This window comes from Benincasa hispida, chromosome 7, assembly GCF_009727055.1.
Source record: "Benincasa hispida cultivar B227 chromosome 7, ASM972705v1, whole genome shotgun sequence".
Classification (NCBI taxonomy): Eukaryota; Viridiplantae; Streptophyta; class Magnoliopsida; order Cucurbitales; family Cucurbitaceae; genus Benincasa; species Benincasa hispida.
The window spans coordinates 51,892,359-51,907,819 of record NC_052355.1 but is presented as its reverse complement, the minus strand read 5'-3'; the positions used below and the strand labels follow the sequence as shown (position 1 = coordinate 51,907,819).

Genomic DNA, 15,461 nt, shown 5'->3' with positions numbered 1-15,461 from the left:
ATTTCTTTAGTACTAAGAGAAAGTTCTTCTCTCGAGGGTTACAGGAAACTCTATTATTATTATTATTATTAGAGTACATAGTAAACTCAATTATTGCTCCAATAAAACTCCCCCGATAAATTTAGATAGCCAGAAAGAAGTCAATCGACAGGACCTCACTCACAGCCATCCACAAAATAAAAATCTAGAAAACAAAATAACCAAAAGTCATTGTCATTCGAAACGACCGGAGGAAACCAAATTAATGTTTATATTCATGATACTAATTTTGATCCACGTCACATTTTTACTATTTAGGGTTTAGGGTTATTATTATTTGATCGATTATTATTGAGTTCCTCCTGTTTTAATTGACAGGACCTGTCGATTGACATCCACATCCCCCGATAAATTTTGGGTTTTCAGAGTTCCTCCGATTTTAATTGAAAGTTTAAGATTTAAATTAATATAACTCCTAAAGTTTAGGGGATAGATTGATATGTTCTTTTAAACAGTTTTAAAAAGCGAGAATATTTGTCTACTATTTTTATTGTTATTTTTATATTTTATATTTTTCTTCAGAAATATCCACGTTTATCAACATTTTGTATGAACATCGATATTTTGTAAAATTTGAGACATTTACATTTTTATCAAAATTTTAGGGTTTACTATTACATTTCACGACCGATAATGTATGTTGTGGAGTTGTTAATTATATAAATAATATTTTGTCTACATTAAATGCAATAGTTACATGTAGAAAATTATTAAATATTTTTATTTATTGAAATTCACATCTCAAATGAGTGTTGAGAAGTTAAATAGGATGTAGTTAAATGATGGAACAACAGATTGAAAAAAAAAACCAATAACAAAATAATAATAATAATAATAATAATAATAACAAGAAAACCCATAAACATGAATGTATTTTTAGGTTACAAAAAATTAACATATGTAACTCAACTATGTACTCCAAAGACAGACAATTATTACCAACTCACCTCAACTCTACACTTAAAGACAACTATTATCAACATATACAATCATTACCAACTCAACGATAAACGTACTCTTAGAGATTGTTTGTTTTGAGGGTACCTGAGATTCCCAAGGAATGAGCATCTAGATTGCTGTATTTGTTTTGTGGAATTGTAAGATGACCTATCATCCAGAAATTCCCAAACATCCTAGGTTCCTTATGGTGAGCATCTTAAAAGTTTTGGATGCTCTCATGAAACATGGATTTTTTGGATTCCCATATTGAGGGCATTCCAATTTTACTTTTTTGCCCTTGCATATGTATCTATTCAACACACGAACGCGCACACGCACATGCACACACGCACACGCACACGCACCCGTACATGCACACGCACACTCGTACACCTGTCTCTTATACACATCTAGATGTGTATAAGAGACAGGATATAAGTTGTATTAATTAGAAAATTTAAATTGATAAAATCAAATATTTTTATAAGTTAAATTAAGAAATATTTGTAAATGAATTATTAAAATATAAGATATTCTAGGAAAAAAATCTACGAAATGAACACAAATATCAAAATATTACAAAATATTTGTAAAAATATTCTTACAAAAAAACATGATTATTTAAAGATGGAACATGTAATTCTAGACATCTAAAAATCTCGATTATCTAGATTATCTACGTTCTCAAAGGAAAAATAGTAAATAAAAGCCCCTGTAGTGTGGTTTTTGAGCTAAGACGCTGGACCACTCACAAATGCATACAAAAAAGGAAAAAAAAAATCTCCAACGAAAGTTAGTACAATTGGAAACGAATCAAATCGACAGAACCTCACAGCCTTACACTAAATAAAATCTCATGAACGGAATAACGAATAATCTGTCTCACTGTGAGCTTGAAGGGCCATTTCTTCTTGGTGTAAAGAGAAGGAATAGAGCCTGAGTGGATCATTCATTCTTCCGTCCAATGGCTTCTTCTTCTATCATCAATTCATTGATTTCCCCTCTCTGCTCCTCCAGCTCTAATTCCAAATCAGGTGTCTTCGTCTTGAATTCTTCGCCCAGTTCTCTGGGACGCCTTCCATCTCTTAACTCGAAGAAGAGCAGCAATTTCTATGGGACATTCTCTTCCTCTTCTCTCTCTGTTACTTGCAAGGCGGTATCAGTTAAGCCACAGACTGAGATTGAAGACCTTAACATCGCTGCAGATGTAACTCAGGTGAAGATGATTGTCAATGGATCCCTGCCCCCTTGTTTTACCGTTTCTTGATTGATTGTCTAAATTAAATCCCATGCTTAATGCCTCCACCAGTTTCAGATTCTAACGATAACATCCTCCATTACGGTGGTTTTGGTATCATTCCCAAAATTTTGTCTTTTTTTTTTTATTTTTTTCCAAATTAAATTAGAAATGAACTCTTTGCGTTATATGGATTCTGTTGTAGTAGACATCATGGATCGCTGTTAAGTCAATTGTTAACACTGTTTTTTTCGGATAAATAAGTGATAAACCAACTGGGTCGGTGTTTCTCCCCTGATTTTTTGGGGATCACGAAGCAGTCAGACTTCAGCAACCAAATAAATCATGTTAGGATTGTCTAGGAGCAATTGTGTTTCAGGATTTAAGATAGTAAATAAAAGTCATCTGGTCAATCTATTCTCTCACATTGTTTGAATAGATTGAACTTCACCCTATGTTTCTTTGCATTAATAATTTAATTTCCTGGGATGCAGCTGGTAGGTAAGACTCCCATGGTCTACCTCAACAATATCGTCAAGGGGTGTGTGGCAAACGTTGCTGCTAAGCTTGAAATGATGGAACCATGTTGTAGTGTCAAGGACAGGTGAGAAAATATAGCAGGAGGAAGTCAAGTAGTTAACTATTGTATGGCATACTGTATTTGTCCATTTATCCTGGTTATACCTGTTCCAATATCCTTAGGCCAATTATTGAGAGGATAATTACATGTCTTAGTGAATAGATTAACTGAAGCTAGCTATTAGATATTATAATTAAATTTACCTTCACACATGAGCTTAAGCTTTTGAGTCAATTGGTGATTTAAGATGGTATCAGAGTATGTTGGTTCAGGATGTCCTGTGTTCAAACCCCCAAAGTTGTTTCCTCCCCAGTTAATATTAATTTTCCCTTGTTTGGCTCTTCTATATATTTCAAGCCCACAAGTGAGACAGAGTATTAGATATTATAATTAAATTTACCTTCACCCATCAGCTTAAGCTTTTGGGTCAATTGGTGATTTAAGACTAGTTAATATGATCATGGGAGTCATACTATCTATTCTTATCAGAGAATGACTGCATCTTCTCACCATTTGTACTCAAAATGTCTTCAGGATTGGATATAGTATGATTTCTGATGCTGAGCAGAAAGGGCTTATTTCGCCAGGAAAGGTAATGATATTATATGAGGTGTAATTTTCTTGCTTCTTGAAAACTACGTTTTATTACATTGATGATTTCGGCAAAAAATTATTATTGAATAAATTATACATTGTATCCCTATCTTCCTCTGCATTTGTAGTTTTTAACGTGTTTCCAGACCACATTTAACACCACAACAGTAACTGAAAATATGACTATAATATCCTTCAGCAGCTTGTCATAGCATAGGGATTGAATTGTTTTAATGTCCTGCTGCGTGTCATGTATACTTAAGAATATGGATCTTCTCATGGTTATTTAAAAATAAAAACTGCACTTTTCATTTTAGATACCTGTATCAACAAAGAGAACTTGCACAGTAACATATCAAACCTGCAGATGAATTATGACATCTTCTTTATATAATTGCCTACCTCCCATCATGATAGTGATTATTATTATTGTTGAATTGAAGTGTTTATGTACTTGTATTATCAAGAAAGCCAGTTTTGGGTTTTCAGTATTAAAAAAAGAAGGATTTATTGGACTTAGGAGCATATCAAATCGCTGATGGCATCTCCTAGTTGCATATCTTCCGTGCACTATTTTGTTTTTGAACATGGAAGCATTTAGATAAATATTTCCAATTTCTAGTTGATGCAAGTGCAGAAGTCTTCTGGTCTGGCCCAGAATACCCAATAACATAATACTCTTATGTATTTTCAGAGTACTTTGGTTGAACCTACCAGTGGAAACACAGGAATTGGTCTTGCATTTATTGCTGCTTCAAAGGGATACAAACTAATATTGGCAATGCCAGCTTCGATGAGTCTGGAGAGGAGAGTTCTTTTAAAAGCATTTGGAGCAGAAGTTGTATTAACGAATCCAGCAAAAGGCATGAAGGGAGCAGTTGAGAAAGCTGAAGAGATTTTAAAAAAGACACCAAATGCTTATATGCTTCATCAATTTGACAATCCTGCTAACCCTAAGGTATGAAATTTACAATCTTACGTGAACAAACTTTGATTACCTGGTTATTTAAATATAAGACCAAGTAAATTTAAATCAAGTTTGCTATTTATTTGGTTTATACTCCATTGGATCAATGTGGACCAAACAATATATTGGTTGTAATGGGGCCGTAAATTTCTTCTTCCATGCTTACTGTGAAGCATGGACACTTAAAGTTTGGGTAACATGTCTATGTATGACACACATTGAACAGTTTGATTCACCAACAATTGTTGGACACTTGTTAAAAGCCTAATGGCTACATGTTGAATGATCACATACATGTAAAATATTTGTGTTGCATTGCATAATAAATATATGGTCACACACTTGCAAATGTACAAATAATTGTTGAACTCTAGAGCTAAAGGTGTTTGGATATTTAGTAATTAAAGATGGACATAAAGGAAAATATAGGAGAAAATTTATAAATTTTGAGAGTGAAAAAATCATAATAGTTTTGTTTTTTTTCTCTCTTTTTTTTTTTAACTCACAAATTCATAGCATTACAAAACTTAATTTTGAACTTTCTGTATTTTGATGTGGCAAATATAATTAGAGATATGGAAGATGTTGTTTGTGAAGGTCAGACATGAGACTACTACTACCAGAGAGAACACAAGTACAATTGATAACAGTTCAATAGCTTTCAACATCTATAAACAAGCATGACTTTGATTTCTGGCATACTAAAAAATTTAATATTAAGGCCTAGATTTTTTTTGTTACGGTTGATATGAGTAAAGTAAAGAACAGTTCAATAGCTTTAAACATCTATAAACAAGCATGACTGTGATTTCATGGTATACTAAAAAATTTATTTTGTGTAGATTCTTTTGTCACGGATCGGTTCCTGCTTTTGCAAAGGACCGCTTTGATGAAATATGAGTTTGAATTTTCAGGTACACTATGAGACAACCGGTCCAGAGATATGGGAAGATACTAAAGGCAAGTTGGATATTTTAGTTGCAGGAATTGGAACAGGTGGCACAATTACTGGTGTTGGCCGGTTTCTGAAAGAGAAAAATCCAAATATTAAGGTAACGTTGGTTTTTAGGCATTTAGCTACTTCCAAGTAGCATTGTATTTATTTCATTTAAATTTGAGTTTGTTGAATGGTAAGGTGTAAGATAAAGCATTAATTAGCCAAGGTCTAACAAGTAACAACGAGAATGAAGGTTGGGGGTCAAGATCTTCTCTTAAAGGCTCATCTTCTTTTTTCTTTTTTTCTTTCGTCTTTTCTTTCGTCTTTACTTATTTCTAGTTATTGAAAAGAAGCATCTTGAAAAGAATGTTCTCTCTCATTCCCTCTGCATACCTCTTCCCCACTCCTCTGCCGTTTGCCGTCAACCATGTCCTCTCCCTCCTCACCATCCTTTCAACAATATCAACATGCCTGCCTCACCACACTCAACTATCTTTGGGCGGAAGTAATATACCATTGAACTAGACCACATATATACCATTGAACTAGACCACATCTCCAAGATTTTTCTTAAGAATGGAATCATCATCGCTAGCCTTTAATGAAATTGCCTTACTCAAAAAAATGTAGATGCTAGGTTTGTGAAGATTTCTGCGCCATTAGTCTCATTTCATGCCTATATGAGATCGCTAAAGTTATCTTAAAGAGGCTAAAAAAGGTCCTCCTTACACCCTCACAAAATATCAACCTTAAAAATGATGCATCATTAATTGGCGACGAGGTTGTAGAGGAATGTCCCAGAAAAAGTATAAAAGACATTGTGATCAAGCTTGATTTTGAGAAAGCGTTTGATAGAGTTGATTGGGACTTCGTATACCAAATTCTCATTGCCAAAGGCTTTGGTTCAAAATGGAGAAGATGGATTAGATGATGCATTTCATCCATAAACTTTTTTTATTATCGTCAATGGCCATCTAAGAGAGAAAAGTCTAGCCACTAGAGCCTTCGACAAGATGATCCTCTTTCTCCAATCCCTTTTCCTCTTTTTCATTGTTATGGATTGTTTTAGTAATGGTGACCAATCTTGTTCCATCAACACCATAAACGGCATTGAGGTTGGCAGAGATTCTCTTTGAATAAACCATCTCCTATTTGCTGATGATGCTATCCTCTTCACAACACTGGAAAATTGAGTTATTGAGAACCTTTTTAGCTTTGATGATCTTTTTGATTGGGCTTCCAGATTGAATATTAACCATAAAAAAATTCGAAATTGGGGATCAATACTGAACAAGAAGACGTTGAGCTTATTGCGAACATCTTTAATTTTAAACAAGGTCATTGGCTGTTTACCTCGGACAGTCGGACTCCCCTTATTTGGCAAGCCTCGAATAGTGGCTTTTTGGGCTTCGATTGTTGAAAAGGTTGAGAGAAGACTATCTTCTTGGGGTTTACTCTCACATATCCAAGGGAGGTCGACTCACTTTGCTACAAGCGACTCTTGCAAATCTCCCCACATACTGTTTGTCTATATTCAAGATCTCACAATAGTGGTGACAGATATTGAAAAATTTTCCAAAGGTTTCTCTAGAAGTGAACTCTCCCCAAGGTGGTGCCTATCCTGTTGGGAAAAAGTTATTCGATCCATCAACAATGGCAGCCTTGGTCTTCAAAATTTGGCTGAAAAAATCGGGCTTTATTGAACAAGTGGATTTGGAGATACTACCACGAAGAGGATGCTCTTTGGCGCAATGTGATTAATGCAAAGTATGGAAATTCTCCTACAAGACCATGGCCTAACACAACCTTCCCTGAACGCACGAGATGACCTTGGAGAAAATCCTTTTACGCACCCTGATCTTCTGAAGGATGGGGTTCATAAAGGTGGGAAATGGTTTAAATACCTGATTTTGGCATGTCTGATAATTGAAAGAACGATTCTTGAGCTGCTCTTTACCCCCGGATTTACTCTCTCTCAATGCAAACAAGAAAAGGTATATATATGAAGTTTAACAGCTTTTCTTCGGTTCCATTCTACAGGTTATTGGCATTGAACCTACTGCAAGTAACGTAATTAATGGAGGAAAGCCTGGTAAGCAAACCATTTAACTTCTACTGATTATTATTTATGCATTTTATTTATTTTTTATAACACTAAATAGCGGTGTTAATAAATTATGGAAACACAGGATCTCATAAAATTCAAGGAATTGGAGCTGGTTTTATACCCAATAATTTGGATGAAAGTGTAGTTGATGAAGTCATCGAGGTCCGTTTCTTACCTTTTTTCCCTAGTCATGCACTCGATCAAGCATTTTTCTATTCTAGTCAAATCTTTATGTGAGAATTAAAATGTTCCATACCAGCAACATAGAACCTTGTTTAAGATTAATCCGAGTGCGGAATTAATGCTCCCTAGCACTAGTCAAACAGGCATGCGTGATGCATGTACTCACACAACACTTGCATACTTGTCCACTGAAACTGATCTGATATTCCTCAAGGCAACACCGTGCACTGGAAACTAGTTGGCTGAGACATGCCTTATTTATATTGTTGGCAGGATAAAACGCATAATATACTCTTAAATCTTATTTAGGTTTCCATTTAAAAATCTGACCAAAAGTTACTGATGCAGATATCCGACGAAGAAGCTATTGAGACGGCAAAACAATTGGCACTGCAGGAAGGCTTACTGGTTAGTGTACTCGGTAATCTTTTTGACCAGTGTGAAATTTCAATCTAGAACCCGATCAAAAAAGTTTTCAATCTGAAACGATATGTCAAAACAGAGAAGAAGTGCTTTTTTCAGCTAACTCAAGTATAAAAAGTGGGGTTGCTTTTTTAGGTCCGTTCATTATCTTCTGAAGTGTACGTATATTTCCTGACATTATCTCATTGACTTGATATTAGGTGGGCCTTTCTTCTGGAGGAACAGCAGCTGCTGCATTGAAAGTGGCAAAAAGACCTGAGAATGCTGGAAAGCTTATTGCGGTATGCACCCTTATTGTTAAATATATATGTACTTAAATGGATTTTTCCCGTCTCATGCTCAGTTACGAAATATTTCTATGGAGAGAAAATGAGCAGATGTTGAAGTTGGTTGGATAAGAGAAAATATCACGCATTTTCTATCTTTTTCTTTTTGGAGTCAAATTAAGAAAGGTATAGGATCTTTCATTTTTGACTTAGCATGGCTTAACTTCAGTCTTAGCGTCTTTTAGCAACCGAAGAGGCTTTGTAGCACGCAGTGCTAGGAAAATTTAAGTTTTGGGATAAATATAAAATGCACAGCCTGTTTTAACACCGTTTCAAATCCAACCTCTATGGTCTGAAATTGATTGTTTTTCACAATGTAGTTTATTCACACCTCCATTTTATCTCACCATTCTTAATGACGTGCCATTCCAAATGAATGATTCTCAACTCTCCCTTTTACCAAAGTTACCTCGTAATTTGATTTTATGGCAAACACAGTTCTATGCATCAAGCAAGAAAGATACATTTTGCCTACTAAAATCTTATTGTTATTGACGACATGAGCTTACCTCAATGGTAACTGGCACAACCTTCCTCTCTAGAGGTTGGAGATTCAATCTCCCATCCTACCCCTGCAGCTGTTGTACTAAAAAAATCTTCTTGTTATTTTATTTCCTGATACAGAGACTAACCATAAGGTGAATTAACTCTTTAGCATTGAATGACTCCCAATATAACTTTTTTCAGGTTGTATTCGCCAGCTTTGGAGAACGATACCTTTCCTCGGTCCTTTTCCAATCACTCAGAGAAGAATGTGAAAATATGCAACATGAGCCATGAAGTACATTTTATTTGGCCTCCAATTCATCACACCTATGCACGAAGGATAGAAGTGGGATGGGAGACGAAGCTGGCCAAGTAATAAGTTTTTGTTGGCTGGCTTTGTTTATTTACAATTTACTGTTTTTATGGTAATGGGGTGAGTTTGGGTTAAGATCCATAGTTATTTGGTGTTTATGTTGTGAACTGTTGTTTAAAAGGTAGGCTTTATTTTGGTGCAACTTGTATGCTGTGTTATTATTGTTCGAGAGAACAGTCCTCTCAAATTGACTGCACTCTAAATGCAACTTTCTTGTGAGGAATTTAGTGACAATAAGGCTTAAACGGTTGTCTTTATTTTTAGATAACTCAGCACCACTATGTGCATAAATTGGATGCAAACTACATCTTCTAGGTTCCTTTTTCTCCTTTTCCGTTTGGTCAACACCGATTAATTACCGGGAGTCTTAGTTATATATTAGTAATTAAATATTTTATAATTTTTAAACAAGTTAACATGTCTATTATTTATATTATATTTATATCATCGATATTTTGATGTTTAGTTTTTTGTATTTTGTAGATTTTTCTACTATATAATAGAAATATCGATTTACCTCACATATCGATGTTGAACCTATGTAAACATGGAAATATTGATAGAAATATCGGCATCTCGATGGAAATTTAATAATATGTATGTAGTTATTATAACTTGCTAATAAATAAATGGAAAAATTATCTTTTTAGTCCCTAAGTTTTGAACAATACGTGGGTTTGGTCCTTGAGTCTTTATAACATGTCTTTTTAGTCTCTAATTTTTTAGAATAGGTATATTTTTTAGTTTTCAAAATGTAATTTTTTAGTCCCAAAGTTTTTAAGAATAGGTTTAAGTCTTTGTGCTATTTTTTTTTTTATTTTCACTTTATATAATTATATGACATTTTGAATTACAAAAATATGTTTAAAAAAGGATTTTTGAAAATAGAAAAATTATTTACACAAATAAAAAAAAAAAAAAAAAACAATTATAGTTGTGATAGACAATAATGTCTATCACATATAGACGCTAGTGGAAGTATATCAATGTCTATATAGAAATTGATAGAAGTCTATTATTGGTATTATCAGTGATAGAAATTGATATAAGTCTATCCCGGACAGATTTTTTAAATAAGTTTTCATTTTTTCTATCTATGAAAATTTCTCTTTAAAAATTAATTTTAGAGAGGAGATAATATTAAAAAAATTAATACATGAACTTTTTAAACTTATTTTTAAAAACTCAAAGACTAAAAATTTTATATTTTGAAAACTTAAGGACCAAATGAACTTATTCTAAAAAACTCAAGGACTAAAAAGCATGTTTTGAAATCTTAGGGACCAAACACGCATATTCTTCAAAACTCGGAGACTAAAAATGTAGTTTTCCCTAGATAAATTCAGACGATGATGGTAAGGGTTTTATAAATTGAAATCCTGAACTTTTGTAAGTATCAATTTACACCTTTATTACGTTCTGTTTGTAAAAAAAACTTGTGTGAAACTTATAATTGTATCAATTAAATTTCTAAACTTTCATAAATGTATTATTAGATTCTTAAATAACTTTTTAGTTGAAAATTGTTTATGCATTTACTCTCGTCTATTTTGTAAAACTAACATTTTAAGAAGTCTACGCATGTTTGAGAATTAACGCATGTATGATTTTCAAAGGTGATTGTAATGAATAGAGTTAAATTGATTGGCTTATGAAAATTTAAGAGTTTAACTGACTCAAATTATAAGTATCACATGAAATTTGGTTGAACGAAATCTAGAGAAAGGTGTAAACAGATACACTTAAGCATGGTTTAAAATTTCCATCGAAATCTCGAAATTTGGCCTCAAAATTTTGATTGAGGTTTCCCCCAATTTTAACAAAATTTTGAGAAATTTCGAATTTTCGAAATTTCGAGATTTTGAAAAAATGTCAAGAAATTTCTATACTTAAAATAATAATTAAAAATTAATGCACGGACTTTTTTAACCTATTTTTAAAAACTTAGGAACTAAAAATGTATATTTTGGAAATTTAAGGACCAAATGAACTTATTCTAAGTAGCTCAATGACTAAAAAGTATGTTTTGAAAACATAGGGACCAAACGCACATATTTTTCAAAATTTCAAAACTTAGGGACTAAAAAGGTAGTTTTTCCTAAATAAATTCGGACGATGATGGTAAGGGTTGTTTAAAGTGAAATCTTGAACTTTTGTAAGTACCAATTTACACCTTCATTACGTTCCGTTTGTAAAAGACTCGTGTGGAACTTATAATAGTTCAATTAAATTTTTAAACTTTCATAAATGTATTGTTAGATTCTTAAATAAATTTTTATTTGAGAATTAATTGTTCATGCATTTACCCTAGTGGTCTATTTTGTAAAACTAATATTTTAAGAAGTCTACGCATGTTTGAGAATTAATGTATATATGATTTTCAAAGGTAATCGTAATGAAAAGAGTTAAATTGATTAGCTTATAAAAATCTAGGAGTTTAATTGACTCAAATTATAAGTTTCACATGAAATTTGGTTGAACGAAATCTAGAGAAGGGTGTAAATAAATACACTTAGCATGGTTTAAAATTTCCATTGAAATCTAGAAATTTCTATAGAAATTTCAAGATTTTGATGTCCTCGAATTTTTAATTGGGGGAAATTTCGTTTTCCCCCAATTTTGACAAAATTTTGAGAAGATTTCAAGAAATTTCAAAATTTCAAGAATATTCCGATTCCACCTATTTCGACGAAATTTCGAGATTTTGAAAAAATGTCAAGAAATTTCGATATTTTGAGAAAATTTCGATTTTTTAATTAATTACGTTAGGTTAGTTCAAGTTTTTTAATTTTATGATTATGATTACACACAATTCTATAGTTTCACATGCCAATGTCATTTTTGACAAAAGATTAAGCTTTTTGTTTGTTATTTTTTTTAATTTCCAACTTTTCTTAATTTTTAGCTTTATTTTCTACTCATTTTTAAAGAAATTGAATTTGAAAAAACCACAAAAAAATAATATATATTTATTTTTAACATCATTCAAACTTTTTTCATTAAAATTTCACATCATTTCACCTTAAAATTGAATTGATGTGAGTTTTTTTCTTTCACCACCCAAAACGTTCATAATTTTCATATTATTTCACCTCAATATATTCCTAAACTTTATAATATTTTGTAATTATTTTCAATTTCTTTTTTAAATTTCTTCTCTTGTATCAACATTTACTCAATCATTTGTTTAAATGTCGTTTTACTTTATAGAAATTGTAATTAAAAATGGTCAATTACAATCTAATTAAGTCAGAATCAAAGTTTCATTAACTAATTATAATAATTTCCATCCATTTTCATAAATTTTCTCAAAATTTTCATCGATATCGATATTTACATCGGTATTTTCATAAAATTGGAATCTCAATATTTCCATCAATATCGATATTTCGAATCTCGTACTTAAAAAAGTTTATGATTTAAATTGATACAATTATTAGTTTGAAGTTTTAATTGATATAACCTCCAAATTTTAAAGATGTAAATTGATATTCGTCCTTGTCCTCTCGTGTAGCTCAACAACTGTCTTAGGTAGGCCGGGAGTCGATATAGTATACATAAGAAAAATATTTAAGTGTATTTCCACCTAACTCTCCGATTATAATTTATCAATGCAAACTCTTATATCATTTTATAATATTTTTGAATTTTCTTATTGCAGGTGAGTAGGTTCGGATGCACAAAAAGATAAAGCATCTAAGTATTATTACTCGTATACATAATTGCATGACACTGTCATTTGACCAAAGCCAGTGAGTTTCTGTCCATCCTTTTCCTTTCCTTTTCTTTGGGAAGTTTTACGTATTTCCAGAAACTACTCTCTTAAGCATAAAGCCAAGTTTGGGTATATCCACTAAGAGAGCCACAAAGGAGTAGTCTCATTGGTGAGATTGTTGTATGAATAATTTACCAAAAAATTAGAAATTACATTACCTTAGAAAGAATCTGAGTCCAACGACTTTACATTTCTCTTTAAGACAATTTTACTTACTCTAGTGTCTCAGTTTCATGAGTAATTATCTCCTAGAATAGAATATATCCAACAAACTACACTTTGTGGAAATAAACCCAACTTGCAAATTTATAAGAAAGGGAGAAAATTTCTATGAGAGAAAAATGCTTTTGGAACAACAGTTGTCTTTTTTAATGCAATTTGAAGAAGAAGCATATTTATAAGCTATTCGTGGTCATTCGAATAGTCATGTCTCTTCTTCAAGTTAATTGATTATGAAAAGACATGTTCATTCATGAAACAATTAATTCTACATGAAAGGTCACATACCATTTATTCCAACAATCCCCCATAAATTATAATTTGACAATTTAAGATAAAAAAAAAAGAAAGAAAACATTCAATATTTTCCAATGAAGAATCTGCATCGAGATAAGTAGTAAGCACTTTGAACTTTCCCTAGTGAACATCAATTGAGTTTACTTAGCTAATTGGCAGACTTGATGCCTTGAACTGTTAGCCGTTCTAGAGTAAACTAAGACAATTGAAGTCACACAGTTTTTCATTATAACAAAGTTTGTTCTCATAATTGTGTTCATTTTGGCCTTGAACACCGCCTGGTCTCATGAGTGTTTCAGAGAATTCACCTTAAAATTCTCATAGAAGCGGCCCTTTCACACTTATGTAGGTGATTCCTATAAAGAATATCGTATATGCTCTTTTCATAAATAATTATTCAACAACTTATAAAAATCATTAAAAGCACAATGCTTATCCTAAAACCACACTTATACTGTCTCATCAACCTTAGAATGGGTAAGAAGAAAAAAAATTCAATGCAATGGTCACTAAGTTATCTAGAGGTAAATTTGTCCATTGACCCAGATCTTGGGATTTCTAGTCAACTAGGTTGGGTTGTCTCTCTGATTAACTTTTTAAAATTAAAGGCTTTAATCTCACTCACCTTGATGAACTTTCAACTAATTCTCTAGTTAGGTCCTTTACAAGCAGATATGCAATATTATCTTCTGACCTTACAAAATCAATTATAATAATTCCACTATAAAATAGTTGTCTGATTGTATTAAGTCTTCATATATATGTCGAGACTTATTATTGTTCACTAAAGAGGTTTAGATTGTATTCACACTTTAGAAATATCATACAAAAATTTTATAATCTCACAATTTAAGAATACCTTACAAAAATTTTGTAGCCAACTCAAACATATCCCAATCTCTTTTTAAATTGTTATCGAATATTCTCAAACTTGGATTATCAAACGAGGAATAGTCACTTTTCCCAAATACCCCACAATAACAAAAGATTTTAAGAAGGTTTTAACCTTTCCATTATTCACAAGAAATTTCCTATATTTTCATATATGGAATTCCATATAAAATATGAAGGAAATCAAACATGAGAATTTTCATGAGCACCGGAAGGGATCGTTCCAAATTCCATTCGAATTGAACACAAAACAATTATAGTCTAAACGAAAACTAACAGGTCATGCACAACTAGAAATTATAGCATGCTAAACGATGATACAAGGGATAGAGGACGCATACCTTTAAAGAAACATTCTTCACGAATCCCTCGATCAATCTACAAGCGTCCAAGAACAACACACTCAAATGCAACAACCGGTACAACCAACGAACAAGAACACAACGAACGACCAACAGCTCCTCGAACCCAATCAAGTCTAACTCGATCCACGAACTGAGTGAGGACACCACCACAATGGTTATCTTAGTATTCTCGATGTGAGAATCCAGGAATTGTGGGCTCTGTATGATCTTGGCTTGAGGAAGAGACTGGAGGTCTACGATCGAGTAGACGATCGAGCAAGTAGGAGATAAAACACTGTCTATCGTATAAACGATGTGCTTGATCATTTAGTAAACAAAGCCTATTGCATAGACTTTTACTATTCAATCGTGTAGCAATGATCAAAAGGTCAACGATCATAATGTCAACTCTTAAACGATCATTTAGTCTCTCAACGGCTATCACTTAGTGAAACTCTTTCACCTGATAGCTTGTCTCCGTGAGAACTTTCCGAATGAGACAACTACTAATTTTAGGAAAACAAGTTTCCTCTTATCTCATGATTACCATAAAATCACCAATAACCTCTCACTCAATCAGTTATTAGAGAAAAAGAAATTAATTATCATATAATTAATATATTATAAATAAATATGATAACGAACTTACCACATTATATTTATAACCTATAGTTTTAATATTTCATCTCATGAAACATACAAACCATAGTTCCTTTTCTATTTTATGGTACTTAATGTAAATCC

General features: G+C 32.4%; 1 protein-coding gene across 2 annotated transcripts; it reads left to right on the top strand.

Moving 5' to 3' along the window:
- The first annotated feature begins 1,787 nt into the window (after nt 1-1,787).
- Nucleotides 1,788-9,463, top strand: LOC120081312 (cysteine synthase-like). 2 transcript variants are annotated; one of them, XM_039036069.1, is made up of 10 exons: nt 1,788-2,194; nt 2,710-2,819; nt 3,330-3,387; nt 4,084-4,347; nt 5,271-5,408; nt 7,334-7,385; nt 7,483-7,562; nt 7,932-8,004; nt 8,207-8,287; nt 9,020-9,463. In XM_039036069.1, exons 1-9 carry the CDS (start codon nt 1,943-1,945, stop codon nt 8,263-8,265), a joined length of 1,086 nt encoding a protein of 361 aa, XP_038891997.1. In that variant the 5' UTR covers nt 1,788-1,942; the 3' UTR covers nt 8,266-8,287; nt 9,020-9,463. The 2 variants fall into 2 exon arrangements, with proteins under 2 accessions (XP_038891997.1, XP_038891996.1); XM_039036068.1 differs by having other exon boundaries at nt 1,792-2,194; nt 7,932-7,991.
- The last annotated feature ends 5,998 nt before the right edge of the window (nt 9,464-15,461 follow it).